We start from the raw sequence: 21828 nt of genomic DNA on the forward strand, positions 1-21828 counted from the left end.
AAAAAAAAAAAAAAAAAAAAAAAAATGCATATATTGAAGTTAAACATGAAATACATCAGAAAAACTCCAACTGAACATCTTTGACCAAAATAACTTCATCTATATTCTTCAAAAATAAGAAGGATAAAATATCAAGAAAAAAAGATGAAAGCTATGCTATCTTTCAAGATTAAAGACTAGAAAAACATGACAACCGAAAGCAACACCCATGCCCTAAGACACATTCTATACACTCTCCGTTGGGGTGAGCATCTCTGTCAAAGAAAAAAGCCAAGGATCACTCAGGTAGAGCTTTGCCCTCAGAAGCCAAAAAGTCCCTCCCTGCAGCTCTTTTGGAAAGGTCTGGCTGGGTAAGGAGAAGGCTGTGAAACACCCTGACCGTGGTCGCCATGCGCCATAAAAGTTAAATGCGCCTCTCCCTTCATGGAAGTGGACGCAACCCTCGCTTTCCTAGAAAAGAGGTCAGAAGGCGTCCGGGATCATCCAGCGTCCTGCAGGGATCAGGGAGAAGGGCCAGGGCCCCTGCAGCTGGAGCTCTCACCCCACCCGGGGACCCGCTTCGTGGGAAATTAACAAGAGACCACCAGTCACCAAGTGACAGGGGTTGCTTTAAGGCTCTCATTTGTGTTACCTCTTCCAGTTCCCAAAACGATTCTATTAGGATGTTCCTAAAGTCCCCATCTTAAAGAACAGTAACGGTAGACCCAAGGAGATTAACAGCCCAACCTTTTATCGCGAGGACGTGGCCACGCGCGTGGGGTGCAGGGAGGCGGAGTAGGCAAGCTCAGAGCTCCGGAAACCCTAAAACCAGGCGAGACGCAACCCGGCAAAGTCCCAAACACCCCGGGGACGCGAGGACAGCCCCAAGCCCAAGAAGGCTCCACTGACTAGAACGAAAACGGCGGCCCTCGCCCCGCCAAACCTCTGCTGTCCGACGAGGCTTCCTTTCCCCTAATTCGATCACCAGTTGGTTGAAGATCCAATGCGTAGGTCCAGGAAATTCAGAAGGGTCCCGCGGAACTGACCCAAACCACCAGGGACAAAACTGCAGCAACCTTACAGTCCCGGAGCGGAAGTGCCCGCTACTCCACAGAGCGTCTGGACTCCACTTCCCAGAATTCCTGAGCCAAACTGACCGCGACGACCCCGAGTGTCTGGACTACACTTCCCAGAATTCCTTGGAATCCGCCTGCCAGAGCCAAATTGACCGCGACTCCCCTGAGCGTCTGGACTACATTTCCCAGAAATCCCGATTCGCCTGCCGGAGCCAAACTGACCGCTACTCCATTGAGCACCTGGACTACCTACCGTTACCAGAATTGCCTGCGTCCTCCTCCTGGAGCTAGTGTGTGCGACTCCATAGAGCATTTGGATTACACTCCTCCAAATGCCGAAGGAAAAACGCTCAAAATCTCATTCTTCAGGGGGAAGCGTTGCCACTCCGGGGTGCCCACTGGGAACGAATCCCAAAGCCACGAGCGCCTGCCTGGTGGGGAATGTGAACTGTTATCCTGAGAGTCGTCCCTCTCTCTCCTTGGTTCAGGACAGAAAATACTGAATAGACAGGAATTCCTGAAGTCTAAACGCCTCCAACGATAAGAGGAGTGTTACTGGAAAGGGAACAAGCGAGAAGACGCAATCTTCGAGGAGTTAAGTTTTGCTAATCTAATGGTAAGAAGTGATATTATTCAATTAAATCTAAATGTAGTTTTAATTTGTATTTGTTCTTTTGTAAATAAAGCGGAACATCCTTGCATATTTTCCGTTGCCATTATTATAGTGTTTGTGAATTGGTCAAATGTTTTGCCCACATTTCTATTGAGTGTTTCGTCTTTTTCCCTCCATCGAGTATTATTTACAGATTCATATTAACATTGTATCAAATATTGCTCAACCAAAAAGCTTTTCCTTTGACTTCTATTTTTCGCTATGCAGAACGTTTTTAACATAGTTGTTTTGTTATTTAAAAAACAATTTTGAGGTGTAAGTCACAAAACAAAATTATTTTAAGGCACGTAATTCAATGGCAATGGCATCTAGTACAAATAGAGTGTTGTCGATGTAGGAGTTAAGAAGCAATCACTTAGGCAGATAGGGTATGGGAACCCTCAGTAAGGCTTTTCTGTTTAATGAAAAACAGCCCCAAATTATTTCCCTTCCTAAGGAAGAGCAGCCTGTAAAATGGGGCTGCGGCAGACATAGATACCGCCAGTTGTGCCAGTCATGTTCAAGATGGCGGCTCCATCTTCCCTTCTCTTTGCCAGCCACGTGCACAGTAAGGAGTAGACAAGATGGGACAATCAACTGGGAAGTCTATTTGCATAAGAAGTTTATGGTGGGGCGACCAGCCTTCCCCAGGCACTATGTAAACGTCATAACTGATGGAACCAATCTGTGATCCCTAAGTAAATCTGACAGTGCCTCCCCAAACTGGACGGTAAACCTCAGCACATTCGCTGCCAGCCGACCCTCTTCCGCTCGGAGACCCCTTCCTCTATAGAGAAACCCGTTTCTCTTCTCCCTATTAAACCTCCGCTCCTAAACTCCTCTTGTGTGTCCCTGTCCTAAATTTTCCTGGCGCTTAACGTCGAACCCTGGGTTTATACCTCAGACAACGTAGCTGCTTCATTGTGAAACCACCACCTCTTGAATTTCAAAACATTTTTATCACCGAAAGAAAACCCCATGCCCACTAAGCAAATCACTACTGTTGTCCATAATCCCACTCCTGGGGAAACATTAATCTTTCTCTGTTTTCTATTACCTGTTTTGGACAAATCATAACAATGAATGGAAGCTTTTGTTTCTAACTCCCTTTGCTTAGCATAATATTTTTAATGTTATTCACATCATTTCACATATCAGTACTTCATTCCTTTTCTTAGATGAATAATATTTTATGTTTATACTACAGTTTGTTTCTGCATTCATACGTTGATGCACATTTGGCTTCTTTTCACCTTTTGGCTGTAGTGAACAGTGTTAATACAAATGTTCATGTACATATATTTGTTTCATTACCAGCTTTCAGTTTTTTGTTTGGTTTTGTTGTTTTTTGAGACGTTGTTTCGCCTCCCGCTTTCCAGCAATTCTCCTGCCTCAGCCTCCTGCGTAGCTGGGATTACAAGCATGCACCATCACGCCTGGCTAATTTTGTATTTTTAATAGAGACGGGGTTTCTCCACGTTGGTCAGGCTGGTCTCGAACTCCCAACCTCAGGTGATTCACCCGCCTCAGCTTCCCAAAGTGCTGGGATTACAGGCGTGAGCCACCGCGCCCAACCGTGTATTCCACTTTTTTCTGCTGCTGAGACAATAATTTCAGATGACTCATCTTTATATTCACTCATTCTGAAGATAATATAGCAAGAGGAGGGAGGTAAATATTAGATGCACTTACCTGTGGCTTCAGAGCCTGCACAAACACAATCTCATTACACCACTTCCAAATGGAATACTAATCTGCACGTGTAACTTAAAGAGATGCAGGGGTCGACACCCAATTCATGATGGAAAGCATAAGTCACATGTTAATTTTGTGGTCTGTGGTCAAGTGTTCTGTCCCTTTTAAGACCCCTAGTGGCTGGGCGTGGTGGCTTACGCCTGTAATCCCAGCACTTTGGGAGGCCAAGGCGGGTGGATCATGAGGTCAGGAGTTTTGAGACCAGCCTGCCCAAGATGGTGAAACTCCATCTCTACTAAAAATACAAAAATCAGCCAGGCGCGGTGGTGGGCGCCTATAATCCGAGCTATTCGAGAGGCTGAGGCAAGAGCATCGCTTGAACCTGGGAGACAGAGGTTGCAGTGAGCCAAGATTGTGCCACTGCACTCTAGCTTGGGCCACAGAGCAAGACTCCATCAAAAAAAACAAAAAAACAAAAAACCCTAGCAAAATGAAAAGCTTCTTCTCAAGAGGAGGGTAAATATATGCAGAGGATGGCAGAGATTTGCTTCAAAATCCTAAGCATCTGAATTTTAATTCTCCAATTAGGGCCAGCCATAGGCTTCAAACATCACCATCTGCCACTGACATTTCAAACACTTTTGGACCTCCGGGATCATAGGGTTTTAGTGGCAGAGAAGCTTACGTGGCAGCTGGGACATATTATACAAACTTGTCTGGGACAAGTCAAAAAGTTTTTAGGTCACTCATAAAAGAGTAGCACAATCAAAACAATAAGTTGCATCCAATATCAAAAGTGGTACACTAAGCACTGTGACACTTTTCTTTGCTTGTAGTGGGGGTGATATGCCTACTTGTCCTATACCTTAGAAAAGATATCACTTTAACTTAACACACTTAAGATATTACTGTGGTGTATACCTGATGAGTTAGCATCTGACAATAGTTTGACTATGTATCCCCTCCAAATCTCATGCTGAAATATGACCTCCAGTGTTGGAGGTGGGGACCATTGGAAGGTGCTTGGTCATGGAGGCAGATCTTTCATGAACACTGGTGTCCCCACCAAGGTAATGAGTGAGTTCACACTATAAATTCACACAAGAGCTGGTTGTTTAAAAAGATCGTGGCATAAAAAAATTTAAAATGCATGGAAGTACAAAATGGAAAAATGCCTGCAAATCCTCATTGCCAGCAAAGATCAGTAAAAATATTCATTTACACAGTATGTAAACACTTAAAAGAACATAAAACACACAAAGATATTTATTTGATTAGGTTATGAAGGCTAAAAATGCCACACTTTCTCCTTTTGTTATTGTGTCTATGTCATCATCTCATTGATTTCATGTTATTATAGGAATAAATGCAATTCATACAAATTCCTGTTCTTGAACACTTGTTCTTTCCATTTTAAAATGGAGTGACATTATCAATGTAGTCTTCTACTTTTTGGAGTTTTAGTGTCATAGGCATAATTTCCTAACCTATGGTTTTCATATCAAACAGTTGCACCTTATACATTCTGACATGTTCTGCTCTCCAAAAGACATATTTTTACTGCCAGCAATAAAGAGGAGGATTTAAGTGTTATTCCTGCCCCCAATAATGAATATATTTGATGAAATTACCAAACTCAATTAAGTTTCTCTTCCTGTTTCATAGGGTTGGTGGAAGAATATTGGATAAGAAGGTTGACAAAAGTTGTCCTTCAAATTTAGAATATTTTATACCAGAAAAAAAAACAATTGTACAGCACTTAAAAGGCAATCATACCACAGCCTGCATAGAAATCACAAATCATGATCAATCTAGGATTGACTAAGAAAATCTCTGTCAATGTACATCTGGCACTTTAAAAGTGTTACTGTAAATCTTGCCTTAATACTGTTGAGAACACTTAATTGCAAAATATGCAGTGGCGTGTTATTGCAAAATTAACCAAACCTTTTCAGTCTATACTGTGAGAAAAACTACAAAAGACAGTTAAATTTATACTGTATAAAGCAATGAACATTTGATAGAGCCACAAATAATAATCCGACTTAAGAACACAGGATGGGGGAAGTCAGGACCCAAGTGCAATAAAATAATATTCAATGAATATTATAAATCTGATCAAGAAAAAAATTAAAAGGAAAAAATAACATTCAAAATATTGCTATGGATTGCAGTACTGAGTTTACTCTGCATTTCAACTCATGTTTCCCAGAATTATTTTTTGTAGTCTTCCCTTTTTGGATACATAGAATTGTATCCAAATCCATACATATGTTTTATCCTTTCATTGATTTGACAAACAAGTACTGAACATACACCAAGTGCTAATCAATGTTAAGGCTGTGACGATTTAGCAGTAAAGAAAGACACATGTAGCTTACATTCTAGCGAACATCAATTTTGGCATGTCTACCGTTAGAGTTCGGCAAATTCATGAACTCTTACTCTTTCTAAGGCCTGTCTCCTGAATGATAGCTGTAATTATCAAACTTCTGAATGAAGCTTTATTGCACCATTTACAAGGATTCTCCACTATGGTGGTCCTGAGACTACCGGGGCATGCTGAGTTATGGCTGAAGCACTGATGTTAAACAAAGGTTTTACCTCTTCCAAGAATGGGTGAAATTTATCATCAGCATGGATTCAGAGATAAAGTACTCAAAGGGAAGTGCTTACGTGCCTCATATTTTAATGTTTCTCTGCTTTGTGAACTTTCAGATGAGACTGCATTCATGAAGACTGAGTGAAGACTTTATCACACCATCACATCACTAAGGTTTTTCTCCAACATGAACATTCTGATGAAGCTGAAGACTTGAGGCCCGACTAAAGCACATATCACACTCCCGACACTTCCATGTTTTCTCTGCCACGTGGACCCTCTGATGCACCTCAAGATTCAAGCGCCTGTTGTAGCCCTTCCCACAGTCCTCACATTTGTATGGCTTTTCTACACTGTGAACTTTTTCTTGCACTTTAGAGAATGAATTCCGTACAATGTTCTTCCCATGCTCCTCACATTTGAGAGGTGTTTCCCTGCTGTGGCGTCTCTGATGGGTCAGACGAGTTGAGGACCATCTGAAGCCCTTCCCACACTCATCACATTTGTATGGCTTTTCTCCAGTGTGCACTCTTTGATGAGAATGAAGCTGTGAATTCTGAGTAAATCTTTTCCCACACTCTTCACATTTGAATGGTTTTTCTCCACTGTGCAGTCTCTGATGTTTCAAAAGACACGAGGCCCAGCCAAAACTCTTCCCACATTCTTTACAATTATATGGTCTCTCTCCTGTGTGGACCTTCTGGTGCATATCAAGATTAAACTTACTATTGTAGCCCTTTCCACACTTCTCACATTTGTATGGCTTTTCTCCAGTGTGGACTCTCTGATGGGAATGAAGATGTGAATTTTGAGTAAACCTCTTCCCACACTCTTCACATTGGAATGGTTTTTCTCCACTGTGGAGTCTCTCATGTTTCAAAAGACATGGGGCCCGACTAAAGCTCTTCCCACATTCCTTACAATTATACAGTTTCTCTCCTGTATGGACGCGCTGGTGAAAGTCAAGATCCAACCTCCTTTTGTAGCCCTTCCCACACTCCACACATTTGTATGGTTTTTCTCCACTATGGGATCTCTGGTGGGAATAACATTGTGAATTTGTGTAAAATCCTTTCCCACATTTTTCGCATTTGAATGGTTTTTCTCCACTGTGGACTCGCTGATGTTTCAAAAGACACGAGGCCCATCTGAAATTCTTCCCGCAGTCTTTACAATTATATGGCTTCTCTCCCGTGTGAACCATATGATGCGTATAAAGATCTCGCCTGCAAATAAAGCCTTTTCCGCACTCCTCACATTTGTATGGTTTCTCTCCTGTGTGGATCATGCGATGACTATTAAGTGCTGATCTCTGACGAAAGCTCCTACCACACGTATCACATTGGAATGGTTTCTCTCCCGTGTGAACCATGGAATGCCTATTAAGTCTTGATCTACCACAGAAGCTCTTACCACATATATCACATTTGAATGGCTTCTCCCCAGTATGGATTCTCTGATGTTCTTGAAGCTGGGAATCGTGAATGAAGGCCTTCCCGCATTCCTCACAATTATAAGGCTTCTCTCCTGTGTGTAATTTATGATGAACATTAAGCGCTGATCTACGACTGAAGCCTTTCCCACATTCCACACATTTGAATGGTTTCTCTACAGTGTGGACTCTCTGATGAGTTTGCAGATGTGAGCTCTGACTGAATTCCTTACCACACACGTCACACTTACAGCGTTTCTCTCCCATGTGGACTCTCTGATGTATACGAAGGGCTGAGATGTAACAGAAGCTTTTTCCACACTCATCACATGTATGAGACATCTCTCCTGAGTGTAATTGTTGATGGAAATCAAAGATGGAGACATCATTGAAGGACTGTTTATATCCATAGCCCTGGGAAGATTCCTGTCTTGTGTGAATTACAGATAGTCCAGCCTCAGACTGGCTGGGGAAATCACCTTCTTTGGAGAACTGAGAGCTATTTATCACCAAGTCTTGAGACCTGGTTAAATCACTTGCAATTTTTTCCCAGATTTGCTGGCAGGACCACTTTTGATCTGTTCCTGCTTCTGAAATAGTCTCCATCTCAGTTTGGATCTTGTCTCCTATCAGAATACAGAATTAAAAGACAAGGACAAGTGAAGCCTTTGTTCAGTGTTATCAAGATTTCACTTAGGCCATGGCATGAAACTCTCAAGAGTACAGGCAACATTCAGTTTTTATTTTTCAAGTGCACCATAATCTCCAGTTTGGATGAGGCCAATTTCGAACTAAATCAAGTATCATATGTAAAATGCTTGGTAGAAATAAAAGACTTACAAAAAAAAATAGGTGTTGACATGGGTGTGGTGAAAAGAAACACTTATATACTGCTAGTGTGAATGTAAATTAGTACAACCTGTATGAAAAGCAGTATGGAGATTCTCTAAAGAACTAAAAGTGGATCTACCATTTGATCCAGCAATCCCACTACTGTCTGCCCAAAGGAAAAGAAGTCATTATATCAAAAGGACACCTGCACGCCTATATTTATTACAGCACAATTCACATTTTCAAAGATATGGAACCAACCTAAGTGCCTATCAACCAACGAGTGGATAAAGAAAATGTGGTATATATACACCATGGAATACTATTCAGCCATAGAAAAATGCAATAATGTCTTTTGCAGCAACTTGGATGGAACTGGAGGCCATTATTCTAAGTAAAGTAACTCAGGAATGGAAAACCAAATACCGTGTTTTCACTTATAAGTGGGAGGTAAGCTATGGGTATGCAAAGGCATACAGAGTGATATAATGGACTATGGAGACTCAAAATGGGGAGGCTGGAAGGTAGGGTAAGGGATAAAATGCTACAAGTTGGGTACAATGTACACTACTCAGGTGATGGGTACACTAAAATCTCAGACTTCACCATTAGACAATTCATCCATGTAACCAAAAACCACTATACCCCAAAAGCTACTGAAAAAAATTTTTTTTAATAAAATAAAAGATAATAATAAAATTAGTATGATACAAACATTATACCTGCTACTCTTCCTAGTGAATTTCCTCATCAGTCTAAAATCTTGCATGGTAAATTATGAAACTAATAAATTATGTATATAATAAAATATGAATCAAAACCAACTTTAAAGAAAAGTAATATAATCAATACTTGGTACATTTGTGTTTATATTGTGTATCCTTACAAAGTAAAGATATAAACCTCACTCAAAATGAGATCTGGATGTTTTCCTCAGGATCTAAGAGGTAATTTCTAGGAGTTTATGCCTGAGGAGAGTGTCTTTGTTTGCTTGGGGGCAAAACTAGGTCACTGGAAAGTGAAGCAATATGATTTAGGGTTGTGGCTGGCCATGCCTTTGGGGGTTGGTGCCCCCCATGTCACAAAGAGCAATGTGATTTAAGGTGGGGCTTTAGGTTACATGCAATTAGTGGCCCAGGAGACTGACTAGCAACATGGGAATCAATCAACAAATAATGGCTGTGTAATGGAGCCTCAAAAATTACTTGTAAAACCAGGGCTCAGGTGAGCTTTCCTGATTCGCTGTACTCTCTACGTCACACCTTAATTCTGGGAATGTAACGCATCCTACTCTATCGCGAGAATACAAGATCCTCATTTGGTACTTCCCAGAACTGTTTCTTCTTTTTCTCTTGGTGAAATGTAATGTGCACCTCTACCCTGTAAATATCCATAACTTTTAGTATAAAAGCATTCAGTGAGTTCTGCTTGCCTTTCTAGGTAATTACTGGATGTAAAGGTAGTTTTGGAAAATCCCCACACTTGCAGTTGGTGTGAAGTGAGAGCGATCTTCTGTAAACTCTTGCTCTAAACTGTGTAGTCAGTTAAACTCTTCACAATAATATCAAAGGCCTACGAGTGTTTATATCTACATATTCATAATATTCCTATACAAGAATTTTGCATAACATGTATCTTTAATTTTATTTCTCTGTAGATGTGAACAATAATTTGGTTATCTGAAATAGGTAAGAAACAGACAACTGCAGTTTTGATGGGAATCTGAAAGGTTGGACCTGACAGGGGCATACAAAGGGTGATGCTCCTGATGAGACAATGAAAGGTGATGAGAACACTTGGGATAAAAAGAATGCCTGAGGGGTCATGCCCTGGTTGGTTCCATGGGGGAGTATTAGACTCTCATTAAAAAAAAAAAAAAAAAAAAGAGCAGAGGCTAGGCGCAGTGGCTCACGTCTGTAATCTCAGCACTTTGAGAGGCCAAGGCAGGCGGATCGCTTGAGCCCAGGAGTTGGTGACCAGCCTGGTTAACATGGTGAAACCCTGTCTCTACTAAAAATACAAAAATTAGCCGGGTGTGGTGGCGCACACATATAATCCCAGCTACATGGGAGGCTGAGGTATAAGAATCATGTGAACCCAGGACGCACAGGTTGCAGTGACCTGAGATCATGCCAATGCCCTCCAGCATGGGTGACAGAGTGAGACCCTGTCTCAAAAAAAATAAAAAAGAAGAAAAAAGAGGGCAGAAAATATATGACATAGATAAATACGCCTTTATACCTATTTCCAAATGGAACAATATAGACAAAAAGTGAGCTGTAAAATAAATTTAAAACCTTCTAATGAGCATTTAGGAAAAAAGAACTAGAAAAGAAATGATCACATCTTCATGACAAGCAAGAAAGGCATCATTTCATGAAATGCCTACTAAAGTAACCCATAAACATCTACATGCATGAAAAATGTTTGTCCTGGTTATGGTGAAAGATGTGTTTCTTACTATGACTCACACTCATAAAAATGTTGAAAACTTTGGTCAGGATATTACCAAGTCCTAAATTAAGTCAGTCAAATGGAAAGATAACTTCCCAGGCTGAATCTTGGAAAACAGTCATAGGTAAATGTGTGCCCAGTGGTCCACACTGGAATATGGATGTATTTAACACACTGTTACTGAAGAGGTTTTTGGGGGAGAGAGTCTCTTTCAGGGTGCTGATGTTTTGAGCGGGCAGTTTCCTGATTCCTTCCAAGTTATAAAGTTGAAAATAGAGCACTAGGTCTCTAAAAAACAAAGGAAAAATTATGTTGTAAAAATCTATATTCTTTTATGTTTTTAACAATGAAATTTGTATACAATGAAGATGCAGAAATATACATATTTTTAAACGAAGATGACCGGAAATGTAGGCAATGTTCTGCTGCGTGAATTGTGTTATTCTCTTCCTCATCCTTCCCCACCCAGGAGAAGGAGAAACCTGGGGTCAGTGACGTGCGTGCAGACTTTGGAAAGGCAAATGGGCTGCAGATGGGTAAATGTCTCAAAGGAAAGCTAGCCGGGAAGCTGGTTATTATCTGACACATCACAAAATGGAGAATTTTCTCCCCTTGTAGAAAAGCTGTCTCACTAGCAGACATCAGGATGCTCATTCACAAATGATTTCTTTCCAGAAATGAGTATGCTTCCTATGAAAAGCTCCAGGATAAGTCACAGGGAAGGCATATTGATCAGTGTGGTAATAAAAATAATGCTTAGAAGTTGCCATAGGATGTGGGCCCACTGTAAACACACAATGTAGTCAAATAAGGGAATCTAAGAATGTTCTAATTAAATACACGGCCACTGGAAGACAAAAAACGTGTTCTGCAATATCTGTCTTTCACTGTAGTTTGTGTTCACTTCTTAGCTCTCTCCATGATTCCAGGAGACAGTGAAGTCACCCCATTCAATAGCTCATACATCAGGTTAACAAATATTTGGAAACCTGCCATGTACCAGGACTATTCTAGACACTGAAAATACAGCCAGAAGAGTTAAAATTCCTGAGACATTACAGTCCAGCATGTAGAAGTGACAGATAAACAGAAGTTTATGAGACTTGGTACAAGACAGCACAAGAAGAATCAAAATAGAACGGAATTATAGAGAGTGGTTTCGGATGGCTTCTCTCATGACTTTAAAACGGAAAAGAAACCTGAATAAGTGAAGGAGATGCCAGAGGGTTTTAAGGTGACAGAGTATTCCAATGACTGAGATAAGCAAGTAAGGACTGAGACAGAAGCTTCTGTAGAGACAGAATAATGGTCCCTAAAGGATGTCCACATCCAGTCCCCAGGACCTATGATCATGTATACAACAGGGGAATAGAGGTTGTAGATGCGATTAAGGTTGCTAGTCAGTTAACCAGAGAAGAGGAAGATCATCCTGGATTATCCAGGAGTGATCAATAGAATTACAAGGGATCCAAAAGGTGAAAGAAGGCATAAGAAGAGTGGCAGAGGGAGCATGGCTATGGGGATGCAAGTTGCTGCCTTTGAAGATGGAGGAAGGGAAGCAAGAGCCAAGGAGTGTGGACAGTGCCTAGACACTGATAAACCAAAGCACAGGCTTCTCCCCAAGAGCATCCAGAAAACATGAAGCCCTACAGACAACTTGATAACTGCCCAGTGAGATGTATCAGATTTTATCCCTAAAGAATACAAAAATAATAAATGTTTGTTGCTCAGTCTGCTAAGTCTGTGATCACTGGGTACCAGCAAAAGGTAACACAGTGTCCTTGGGAGGACAGAGAAACAGCAGGGAGAATAATGTGGCTGGTAAAGACAGAGCAACAGGGAGAGGACAGGAGATGTAGTTAGAGAGGTGGCAGAGGGGGGAGGAATAGCAGATCACAGGGTCTCTAAAAGTCAATTAAAGAGGTTGTAATTTTAATAAAAATAAGCCAAACAGGCTTTTGAGCTGAGGAATGACAATCTGACTTACATTTCCTGAGGATCACTTCAGCTGCTATGAGAACAGATGTCAGGATGGGAAGGCAGGCAGCAGGGCCACCAGGTGTAAGATGGTTGTCAATAATCCAAGAAAGAGGTTTGGCCATTTAGGCCAGGGCAATGGATTTGAGCACAGACAGAAGTAAACAGATGGAGGAGACATACAGGGATTCACAGTTGCTTGATTCTTACCTGAATTCCCTTCTCTTTGGGTTGCTGTCTTCATCATCCAAATCTTTTCTTCCCTTAGGAAGTGGAAAGTATCCCTGTGGAATGCTTGATGTCCTGCAAATAGGCAAAGTTACGTGCTTAATCCCAACACATTCTAGGTAACATCACGGTAAAATTTACTAGAAATTTAGGTTCTCACTGCACACTCAAACTTGAACCATAGGTTCAAGTTTGCCTGTCCTCACCCACTGAGAGAAGGTTCCTGAAGTTCTCCAGCATCACATCTTGGTACAGCTTCCTCTGGGCAAGGTCCAGCAGCCCTAGCTCCTCCTCAGTGAAGACCACAGCCACGTCCTTGAAAGTCATTGCCTCCTACAGCATCAAACATATGCAATCTCAACCTCATGACCAGTGATTCCTGGGAGAGGGGTGGCACTGAGCAGACAGAGGGGAGGGGTGGGAAGTTGTTTTGGATCTTGAGACACATAGGTCAACTCACAGGTTTCCTACTCATTCTGTCTGAATCCTGACAATGACTGATTTTCCTGAGTTCCACGAGAAACGCAGTGATGAAAAAGACCTCCTGTATTTTTACTTCGTGCAATCATTGAGTCTCCTTGTAGGTAACCCTCTAGGACTCTAAATGTGGCGTCCTGGGCTACACATATATATGTTTTGATAAATCTTGACAATCACCTCAGCAACATTTCGCAATTCAGTCCTGACTTTGCTTGGTAATGCCCATTGTTTTCCTCTCTCAAACTTGAACCCTGGATGTTATTGTTTTTCTTCAACATTTGCCAGACTGACAAGCTTATGGTGACATGTGTGAGTAGTTACGCAGTGAGTCCCTCTGTACTCTCAAGGCAAAAACTACATACATTAATTGCAACATTGAATGTCATGATCTGCAGCCAGCATGCCTCAGAGCGCATATATAAGGCTCTGTCCCTTCCCAGTCATGTGACCTTGGACAAGCTGGCCTGAATGCATTACTTTCCTCTCTGTATAATGATTGTCACATGATATAGTTTTTAAAGAATTAAACAGTAGAATATACATATGGTACTGGGGAAAAGTGTGTAGCACAGACTGAATACTTAATAAACATTAGTTGCTTTGATTTTTGTCAATTATTGTTATTGATTTTATCTCATGTCTGCATAGTGTTCCATGGAACTAATCTACTGTTATTCTAAATGATGAATATTTTATTTTATATCTTTTCCATGATTACCAATCCAATAAAGAACATCATTTCAGGTAGATCTTACTCTCCTATTTAAAGTAAGTTTTAAATAACAAAATGTTAAAAAATAAGAATGTTTAAAATCATGATTATGTCACATTTTCTCAACTTTTTTTTATCTAACTTCAAAATCTTTCAAGGGGATACATTATCCTGATTTTTCTTAACATAGCCAAAAGCAGGTTATCAATTTTCCCATTATTTTGGCAATCTGATTAGAAAGAAATTGTTTTTTTCTTTTTGTAGAGATAGAGTCTTGCTATGTTTCCCAGGATGATCTTGAGCTCCTAGTTTCAAACATTCCTCCTTCCTCAGCCTCCTAAAGTGCCAGGATTACAGATGTGAGTCACGGGTCTGGCCACGATTTTGTTTTATTATTCTCACTTATTTGATTATAAATGAATACCACCATCTTTTCAAATATTTATTGACGTCTGTTTTTCTCCTTCTATACATTCCTGGTAATGTCCTTTATTCATATTTTTTTGGATTTTCTTCCCTAGTCTGTGCATAAGATTCTTATTTTGGATTGTATCTTCTTTTAGATATCCAAATGGTAAATATTTTCACTTTAGACTGTTACATTTTCTGGTAACATTGTGTAAGGCATCTTTTCCCATAATGAATTTTAAAATTTTCTATAATGAAATTGCTGTCCTTGGGTGCCTGAAGTGCCGGGGGCCATGGAAGAGGTACCATGACAGGAAGAGAAGACGTCCCCCTCCCAAGGTAGGGCCAGGGAGGAGCAATGCCACCTGTGGACGTCATCACTCAACAGGACACTCCAAACACCCACACCACAGGGCACAGGCCCCTCAGTGGAGAATTCTCTCTTTCTTCTTCTCTCTCTTTCAACTGAGGAAAACAGCAAAAATGGCTAATATTCTTGACCCTTGGTCTCCTGTCTGAACTCAAGCAGGTTTCTCATATTTCATGTGTTTAAGAGGAAGATAAGAACTGTTTCAATCAGCTGTTCTGAGGAGTAAATGAAGAAACAAAACACAAATGACTGGCAAATCTTCTAGAATCATACACAAAAAATTTAGGTTAGGCTGGGTGTGGTGGCTCATGCCTGTAATCCCAGCACTTTGGGAGGCCAGGGTGGGCGGATCACCTGAGGTCGGGAGTTCGAGACCAGCCTGACCAACATAGAGAAACCCCATCTCTACTAAAAATACAAAATTAGGCGTGGTGACGCATGCCTGTAATCCCAGCTACTCAGGAGGCTGAGGCAGGGGAATCCCTTGAGCCCAGGAGGCAGAGGCTGCAGTGAGCTGAGATTGCACCATTGCACTCCAGCCTGGGCAACAACAGTAAAACTCCATCTCAAAAAATTTAAAAAAAAAAATTAGCTTACATACTACTTTGGTCAAATTCCTTAATATATAAAGGAATAAAGAAAGGCCAGTAAATAAAAGACACAGAAGGCATGACTCAGGCATGGGGGAAAGAGAATCTAGCTCTTCCTGTGTGGAAACTTCCAGCAATCCTTGTGTGAAGCCACAGTTACAGCCTGCCGTGATGTGCCACATATGGATACTCTATCTACAAAACAGCCACCATGGCACACATCAAAAGTAGCCTTTCAAAACTGAGTTCCTGGTGTCTGGGAGTATAAAGTAATTAAAAAGGAACATCGATTAAATGGGAATATGGTGCAACCATTAAAAATGAGCATTATTTAATATTAAATACAAAGAGTGCAATTTAAATTAGATTAATATCACCAATACAAATACAGTTATGAATGTACATGAAGAAGAGTATCACACGATAAAAATAGCTAATGTGTGAGCAGAGAAGTAGTATAATGAAATAATTATCCATTCCTACTATCTTGTCTACTCCATAGAATAAATGACACAAGAAAAGAAGAAGTAAAAACAAATGCAAAATCCACTCAAAAGTAACAAAGGAAGCACCTGGTACACAAGAGATCCTCAAATGTCTGCTTTTCTCCTTGCGTCTTCCCAAGACAGAGAAAAACTTCTGACAATCTGAGTACTGAGATGGAATTTTAAGAGTAATAGAAACAAGTCCTACCCACCTTGAACATGGTCATTTTCCCTCTTACTTCTGGAAACTTGCAGAGTCCTGAGTGATGCAGTTCCTGGAAAAGCAGAATTGTGCCTGCAAAGTGCCAGGAAAGGCAGAAAAAGAGACATGAAAAGGTGGCCAGGGATGCCACCCACCAACAGGGATGTGTATTATGAATTGGCACATGAATGTTCACAGCAGCATGAATCATAAAAACCCAAAACAGCACAATCAAAATGCCCTCCCGTCGGCAAATGAGTAGACAAATCATGGTCTATCCATACAATGGAATCTCATTTGGAAATTTAAAGAAATGAAGTACCAACTTATGCTACAACATACATGAACCTTTGAGACATTATTGCTAAATGAAAGAAGTCAGTTACAAAGGGCCACATATTGCAGGATTCCATTTCTATAAAATGTCCAGGTAGGAAAATGCATATAGAGAGAAAATTGATTAGTGATTGCTTCAAATCTGAGTGAGAATGATGTCTAGCCATAAGTAGGCAGGAGGAGATCGATATGAGAATGAAATGATCACTGAATTGTGGTGATGGTTACTCCAGCAAACTTTCTAATGATCACTGGATGTACACCTAAGAAAGTCCTATGATACCATAGGTTGGAAAAAATAATTGTTAACATACACGTCATTTAACTTAACAAGAGTCAATTCTAAGTCCATATTGATAGAATATCTGTAGTTGAACAAAGAATAAATGGAGGAGAAGGTCATTTTACAGCTGAATGCCCATGAATAATGTTATCTATTCCTAAGAAACTTTATTATTTTCAATTTTTTTTAAGTAACTTTATAGTGGAGAAATCTGAAAGACTGCATCTCGGCCAAGTGGACAAGGTTGAGATCACCAATGAAGAGACAAACTGACATCACTTGGACCCTGTTAGGTTGCAATGAAAAGGACATTTCACCACTTCTGTGGTATCCCTACCAACAATACATAATCTGAACCTGCACGTGAATTACATCAGACACACCTCCAAACTAATGCCTTTCTCCAAAATAACTTGCCTATACTCTTCAAAAATATCAAGCATAGAAAGACAAAGGGTGTAGAATCCTCCAGATTAAAGATTATGGAAATGTGACAACTAAAGGCAATGCATAAAATTAGACTGTGAACACGGGTGGTGGTGGCAGATGGGTAGGGGACACTTGTAAGAACCTCAAGTGAAAAACAACAAATTTAAATATAGAACTGCAGAGTACATAACATGAAGTTAGGTAATATGTTATCTAGCACTATATAATAGATAATACAATAAACTACTATCAGCAGCCTGGATAGATATCTAATATTAAATAAATAACTATCTGGTATACAATCTAATATTATCTAATATGTTATGTGAAACCATATACTAGCCCTTCCTAAGCTCCTCTCACCAAGATAGCCCCTGGTATGTGGGCTTCCTTGCTGCAGAAAGCTATAATCAGCTGTCTCTGGTTACAGGTATATTTCTGGTGGTATTCAGCTGATGGTCATCAACAAAACAGGAAAAATGTAAACACTTGACAAATGTGGGTCAAGAGTAAATAAGAATTTCTTTTCTTTTTTTTTTTTTTTTGAGACGGAGTCTTGCTCTGTTGCCTGGGCTGGAGTGCAGTGGCCGGATCTCAGCTCACTGCAAGCTCCGCTTCCCGGGTTTACGCCATTCTCCTGCCTCAGCCTCCCGTGTAGCTGGGACTACAGGCGCCGGCCACCACGCCCAGCTAGGATTTTTTTTGTATTTTTTAGTAGAGACGGGGTTTCACCGTGTTAGCCAGGATGGTCTCGATCTCCTGACCTCGTGATCCGCCCGCCTCGGCCTCCCAAAGTGCTGGGATTACAGGCTTGAGCCACCGCGCCCGGCCCCGTAAATAAGAATTTCTTAGGCTATTTTGGCAACTTTTCTATAGGTTTTACATGATATGAAAATGAAAAGTTTTATAATTTCAGAAAACATAAGAAAAATAATAACAATGAGATTAATGAGTATGATATAACATGATAATTCACTAGTTTAGTCTCTTTGTCAGTATTTGGAAATTTCCATAGTTAAACACATAAGGGGGAAACATTAAGAAAAAATTATAAAAATTTTAAAATGTTCATAAATAAATCTATAAATATACAAAAAAAAAGAGAAACACATTACAAGCTTAACAGTTGCTATCTTTACATCATGGATTAGTGGGTAATAAAAACATTTTGCTCTTTTTTTTTTTTTTTGGGACGGAGTCTCGCACTGTCGCCCAGGCTGGAGTGCAATGGAAGATCTCGGCTCACTGCAACCTCCGCCTCCCGGATTCAAAGGATTCTCCTGCCTCAGCCTCCCGAGTAGCTGGGATTACAGGCACCCGCCACCAGGTCCAGCTAATTTTTGTAATTATATTTTAGTAGAGACAGGGTTTCACCATCTTGGCCAGGCTGGTCTCGAACTCCTGAGCTCGTGATCCGCCGGCCTAGGCCTCCTGGCCCATTTTATTCTTAATAAAGAAAAATAGAATGCTCTACAATGATATGGTTCTGTAAGAGTACAAAATATTTGGCCGGGCGCGGTGGCTCAAGCCTGTAATCCCAGCACTTTGGGAGGCCGAGACGGGCGGATCAGGAGGTCAGGAGATCAAGACCATCCTGGCTAACATGGTAAAACCCCGTCTCTACTAAAAAATACAAAAAACTAGCCGGGCGAGGTGGCGGGCGCCTGTAGTCCCAGCTACCCGGGGGTGCTGAGGCAGGAGAATGGCGTGAACCCGGGAGGCGGAGCTTGCAGTGAGCTGAGATCCGGCCACTGCACTCCAGCCTGGGCGACAGAGGGAGACTCCGTCTCAAAAAAAAAAAAAAAAAAAAAGAGTACAAAATATTTGTAATGATTGAAACAAAATAGTTGACAACATTTTTAAAAACTGAGAAAAGCTCACGCCCCTAAGCCTTGCTTTCCCCACTTAAGTCCAACTATCTCCTCTGCCTCAGTGAGAACGTATCCAACAGAAGATCAAATCAGGCTCTGACCCGGACTGCTTAAGTTCCAACCCCAGCTCCACCTCTCACTAGTCGGGTGCCTATGCGCCCTGTGTCTCTCTTTCGTTTTTAAAATAGAAAAAAAGCAATACTTCTCCACAGAGCCACGGTGTGGCGTAAATTTATTTGTATAAAGCCCTTAGAATGAAGTTACTAATTAAGACTTAATTATTATCGACACCCATGCCCAAGGACACATCCTATACACTCTCGGTTGGGGTGAGCACCTCTGTCAAAGAGAAAAGCCAAGGACCACTCACGTAGAGCTTTGCCCTCAGTAGCCAAGAAGTCCCTCCCTGCAGCTCTTTTGGAAAGGTCGGGTTGAGGAAGGAGAAAGCTATGAAACACTCTGACCGCGTCGCCGTCCCCCATAAGTTAAATGTTCCTCTCCCTTCGTGAAAGTGGACGCAACCCTCGCCCTCCTAAAGGGGTCAGAAGGCTTCCGGGATCATCCGGCGTCCTGCAGGGATCAGGGACAAGGGCCGGGGCCCCTGCAGTTGGAGCTCTCACCCCACCCGGGGACCTGACAGGCTTCCTGGGAAATTAACAAGAGACCACCAGTCACCAAGTGACAGGGACTGCTTTATGCCTCTCATTTGTGTTACCTCTTCCAGTTCCCAAAACGATTCCATTAGGATGGTCCTAAAGTCCCCATTTTAAAGAACAGTAACGGAAAACCTAAGGAGATAAACACCCCAACGTTACATCGCGAAGAAGTGGCCGCGCGCGTGGGGTGCAGGGGGTGGAGTGGGCGAGCTCAGAGCCCCGGAAACCCTGAAACCAGGTGAGACGCGACCCAACCAAGTCCCAGTGCCCCCGGGACGCGAGGACAGACCCAAGCCCAAGAAGGTGCCACGGACGAGAACGCAAACAGCTGCCCTTGCCGCTCCAAACCTCTGCTCTCCGACGAGGCCTCTTTTCACCTAATTCGATCACCAGTTGGTTGAGGATCCAATGCATAGGTCCAGGAAATTCAGAACGGTCCGCAAGACGCGGAACTGACCCAAACTGTCGCAGAAAAACTGCAGCAACCTCAGTCCCCAAACGGAAGTGCCCGCGACTCCAGAGTATTTGGACTCCACTTCCCAGAATTCCCCGGGACCCGCCAGCCGGAGCCAAACTGACCGCGACTCCACTGAGCGTCTGGACTACACTTCCCAGAATTCCCTGGGACGCGCCTGCCGGAGCTAAACCGTGATTTCACTAAGAGTCTGGACTGTACTCCTGTAGCATCACCCTCCAGGGGAAGTGTTGACGACTACTGGAAAGCCCTTGACTACTCTTCCCACCGGGAATGAATCCCATATCCCCGAGCGCCTGTTGGGAAATGTGGACTTCTACCCTGAGAGTCGTCCTTCCTTCCCTCTCCCTGGGTGCCCAAGAGAAAATATCGTATAGAAAGGAATTCCTGAAGTCTAAACGCCTCTAGTGAGACAGGAGTGTTACTAGAAAGGGACCAAGGAGACGATACAATCATAAAATAATTAAGTTTTGCCAGTGGTAAGAAATGGCATGTAGTTTTAATTTATATCTCTTGTAAACAAAATGGAATATTCTTGCATATTTTCAGGTGTCATTATTACATTTTTTGTAAATTGTCCAGATGTTTTGCCCACTTTTTTATTTTTTGGTTTTATCCCTCACTTTTCAAGCAGTTTTTATATTCATGATATTAACATTTTATCTCGCAAAGATTTTCTCAACAAAAACGTTTTTTTCTTTCTTATCTATGCAAAACATTTTAACGTATTTTATTATTTAAAACATCTCTATTGAGGTGTAACGCACAAAACGTGAAAGTCACCAAAAGTTAGGAAACATTTTCATCACCCCAAAGACCCCATACCCACTAAGCAGTCAATCTCTGTCCTATTGAATTACCTATTGTGGACATTTCATGTAAATGGAATTATAAACTATGGAACCTTTTGTTTCTGACCCCTTTCACTTAGCATACTGCTTTTGTTTGTTTGTTTTTGTTTTGTTTTTTGAGACTCACTGTGGCCAGGCTGGAATGCAGTGGCGCGATCTTAGCTCACTGCAACCTCTGCCTCCCGGGTTCAAGCGATTCTCCTGCCTCAGCCTCTGGAGCATCTGCAACTACAGGCGCGTGCCACCACGCCTGGCTAATTTTTCTGTACTTTTAGTAAAGACGGGGTTTCACCGTGTTAGCCAGGATGGTCTCGATCTCTTGACCTCGTGATCCACCCACCTTGGCCTCCCAAAGTGCTGGGATTACAGGCGTGAGCCACCACGCCCAGCCAGCATACTGCTTTTAAAGTTCATCCACATCACAGCATGTACCCGTACTTCATAATATTTTATGTTTATGCTACAATTTGTTTTTTTGTTTGTTTGCTTTATCATGTTTTGTTTTGAGACGCAGTTTCCCTCTTGATGCCCAGGCTGGAGTGCAATGGCGTGATCTCAGCTCACTGCAACCTCCACCTCCTAGGTTAAAACGATTCTTCTGCCTCAGCCTCCCAAGTAGCTGAGATTACAGCTATGTGCCACCATACCTGGCTAATTTTTTTGTATTTAGTAGAGACAGGGTTTCACCATGTTACTCAGGCTGGTCTCGAACTCCTGACCTCAGGTGATCCACCCACCTCAGCCTCCCAAAGTG

The 21828-nt window shown here is 41.7% G+C and overlaps 1 protein-coding gene and 1 long non-coding RNA gene across 6 annotated transcripts in view; one reads left to right on the forward strand and one right to left on the reverse strand.

Annotated features, from left to right (window-relative positions):
* Positions 1-20296, reverse strand: part of ZNF224 (zinc finger protein 224) — a 39805-nt gene extending 19509 nt beyond the window's left edge. Inside the window, exons 1-6 of one of the 5 annotated variants that reach the window (XM_011963072.1) lie at positions 20139-20296; positions 17585-17673; positions 16184-16266; positions 13133-13259; positions 12909-13001; positions 4633-8062 (exon numbers count right to left, since the gene is read on the reverse strand). In XM_011963072.1, coding sequence (XP_011818462.1) covers positions 6174-8062; positions 12909-13001; positions 13133-13259; positions 16184-16198 — 2124 coding nt within the window. In that variant the 5' untranslated portion in view covers positions 16199-16266; positions 17585-17673; positions 20139-20296 and the 3' untranslated portion in view covers positions 4633-6173. Of the gene's footprint in view, positions 1-4632; positions 8063-12908; positions 13002-13132; positions 13260-16183; positions 16267-17584; positions 17674-19462 lie in introns of those variants that run through there. The other 4 variants (XM_011963073.1, XM_011963074.1, XM_011963076.1 and 1 more) reach the window with 4 other exon arrangements.
* Positions 1243-8988, forward strand: LOC105526925. Its single transcript, XR_001004165.1, has 2 exons — positions 1243-1671; positions 6121-8988. It is a non-coding gene; the product is annotated as an uncharacterized LOC105526925 (long non-coding RNA).
* Positions 20297-21828: the final 1532 nt, after the last annotated feature.

Source organism: Colobus angolensis, unplaced genomic scaffold (assembly GCF_000951035.1).
Source record: "Colobus angolensis palliatus isolate OR3802 unplaced genomic scaffold, Cang.pa_1.0 Scaffold60, whole genome shotgun sequence".
NCBI classification, from domain to species: Eukaryota; Metazoa; Chordata; class Mammalia; order Primates; family Cercopithecidae; genus Colobus; species Colobus angolensis.